A 2,296-nucleotide genomic window follows, 5' to 3' on the forward strand; every position below is an offset into this window, starting at 1 on the left:
GGAGCCCTGGAGCTTGGGATGGAGCCTGGGAGTGTGGGATGGAGCCCAGGAGCTTGGGATGGAGCCCAGGTGGCTCCAACCCGGCCTTGGACACTCCAAGGGATCCAGGGGCAGCCACAGCTTCTCTGGGAATTCCAGCCCTGCCCCTCCCCACCCTCCCAGCCAGGAATCCCTTCCCAATGTCCCATCTCTCCCTGCCCTCTGGCAGTGGGATCCATTCCCTGTGTCCTGTCCCTCCATCCCTTGTCCCCAGTCCCTCTCCAGCTCTCCTGGAGCCCCTTTAGGCTCTGGAAGGGGCTCCAAGCTCTCCCTGGATCCTTCTCTCCTCCACTTGAACAATCCCAGCTCTCCCATCCCAGCTCCCTAAGAACAGCCCCATCCCTCCAATCACCTCCATGGTCGAGTTCCCCTCCCATTCCTGCCCTCACGGCTCCCTCAGTTGATCCCGGTGAGATCCTGGTGCCCGTCCCTGCTTTCTGGCAGGGGGTTCTGTCCCAACACACCCAACATGTGCCCAAAAGGAAGAGGGAGGAGGGTCGGGGGTGAAGAAGAGGAGGAGAACACGTCAGTGGACACAGAATTGGTTCAGACTGGGAAAACACAGGCTGGGGGGGGATCTGGAGAGATCCTGCCCCTCCCCTGGGATTTTCCCTGTTCCCACTGCCAGGTACGAGCTGCGGGTGATCGTGTGGAACACGGACGAGGTCATCCTGGAGGACGACGACTACTTCACGGGCGAGAAGTCCAGCGACATCTTCGTCAGGGGGTGGGTGCCTGAGGTGGGGGGACATCTTCCCAATCTCCCATCTAACCCCAGGAAAACCAGGCACCCGCATCCCGGTTTTCCCGTGCTTGGATATGGGATTGCTGCTCCAAGAGAAACCCTGCCAGGCTCTTCCCTTCTCCACGGGAAGCATGGGAATGCAGGGGAGGGAAACCCCAAAGCGTTGGGAAAAGGCCCATCCTTGCTTTTTGGGGATCCTGGGATGGTTTGGGTGGGAAGGGGCCTTAAGGATCATCCCGTTCCAACCCCGACACCTCCCGCTATCCCAGGGAATCCAACCTGGCCTTGGACACTGCCAGGGATCCAGGGGCAGCCACAGCTTCTCTGGGAATTCCAGCCCAGCCCCTCCCCACCCTCCCAGCCAGGAATCCCTTCCCAATCTCCCCTTTCCCAGTGGGATCCATTCCCTGGGTCCTGTCATTCCAGGCCCTGATCCCCAGTCCCTCTCCAGCTCTCCTGGAGCCCCTTCAGGCTCTGGAATGTGCTCCAAGCTCTTCCTGGAGCTCAGTGTTTTCCTTTAATCCTTTGGAGCTGCATCCCACAGGATTTATCTTCCAAGAATCTGAGAAGCTCAGTCTGGAGCCATCCCAGCTCCATGGAACCATAGAATTCCAGCCTGGTTTGGGTGGGAAGGGCCCTCAAATCCCATCCCGCTCCATGGGCAGGGACACCTCCCGCTATCCCAGGGAATCCAACCCGGCCTTGGACACTCCCAGGGATCCAGGGGCAGCCACAGTTTCTCTGGGAAACCTGTGCCAGGGTCTTTCCACCTTCACAGGGAAGGAATCCCTTCCCAATCTCCCATCTCTCCCTGCCCTCTGGCAGTGGGATCCATTCCCTGTGTCCTGTCCCTCCATCCCTTGTCCCCAGTCCCTCTCCAGCTCTCCCGTGATCCCTTCCCATCCTGCTCTGCTCCCACAACGCTCCCAGCTCCCATCCAGCTCTTTAACACCTCCCTGCCCCCAGACGACCCATTTTCATCCCTTTCTCCCAAACTTCCCTGTCCCCTCCCCATCCCCTTGTGCCCCTTTGCCCGGAGCAGCCCCAAATCCTCTTGGCTCCCCTCTCTTGGCTCTTCCCAATCCTGGAGACCCCCCTGGCTGCACAGACAGGGGGATCCCGAGTCACCCGTGTCCCCCCCTGACCCCGCAGGTGGCTGAAGGGGCAGCAGGAGGACAAGCAGGACACGGACGTCCACTACCACTCGCTCACCGGGGAGGGCAACTTCAACTGGAGGTACATCTTCCCCTTCGACTACCTGATGGCCGAGGAGAAGATCGTCATCTCCAAGAAGGAGTCCATGTTCTCCTGGGACGAGACCGAGTACAAGATCCCGGCCCGGCTCACCCTGCAGGTCTGGGACGCCGACCACTTCTCGGCCGATGACTTCCTGGGTGAGCCGAGCCCACGGAGCACTCGGGGGGCGGGTGGGAAGGGCGGGAAGGGCCTTGCTGAGGGATGTGGCCAGGCTGGATCCATGGGAAGGGCAGGAAGGGCCTTGCTGAGGGATGT

The 2,296-nt window shown here is 60.8% G+C and overlaps 1 protein-coding gene across 1 annotated transcript in view; it reads left to right on the top strand.

Moving 5' to 3' along the window:
* The window catches only part of LOC113980146 (otoferlin-like), a gene marked incomplete at both ends in the record, with an annotated part of 5,572 nt that extends 3,394 nt beyond the window's left edge, over nt 1–2,178 (top strand). Inside the window, 2 exons of the mRNA XM_027707381.1 lie at nt 668–766; nt 1,937–2,178. Of these exons, the coding sequence (XP_027563182.1) occupies nt 668–766; nt 1,937–2,178 (341 nt within the window). The remainder of the gene's footprint in view (nt 1–667; nt 767–1,936) is intronic.
* Between the last annotated feature and the right edge of the window lie 118 nt (nt 2,179–2,296).

Source organism: Neopelma chrysocephalum, unplaced genomic scaffold (assembly GCF_003984885.1).
Source record: "Neopelma chrysocephalum unplaced genomic scaffold, ASM398488v2 Primary Assembly neopelma1_92747, whole genome shotgun sequence".
Taxonomy (NCBI): Eukaryota; Metazoa; Chordata; class Aves; order Passeriformes; family Pipridae; genus Neopelma; species Neopelma chrysocephalum.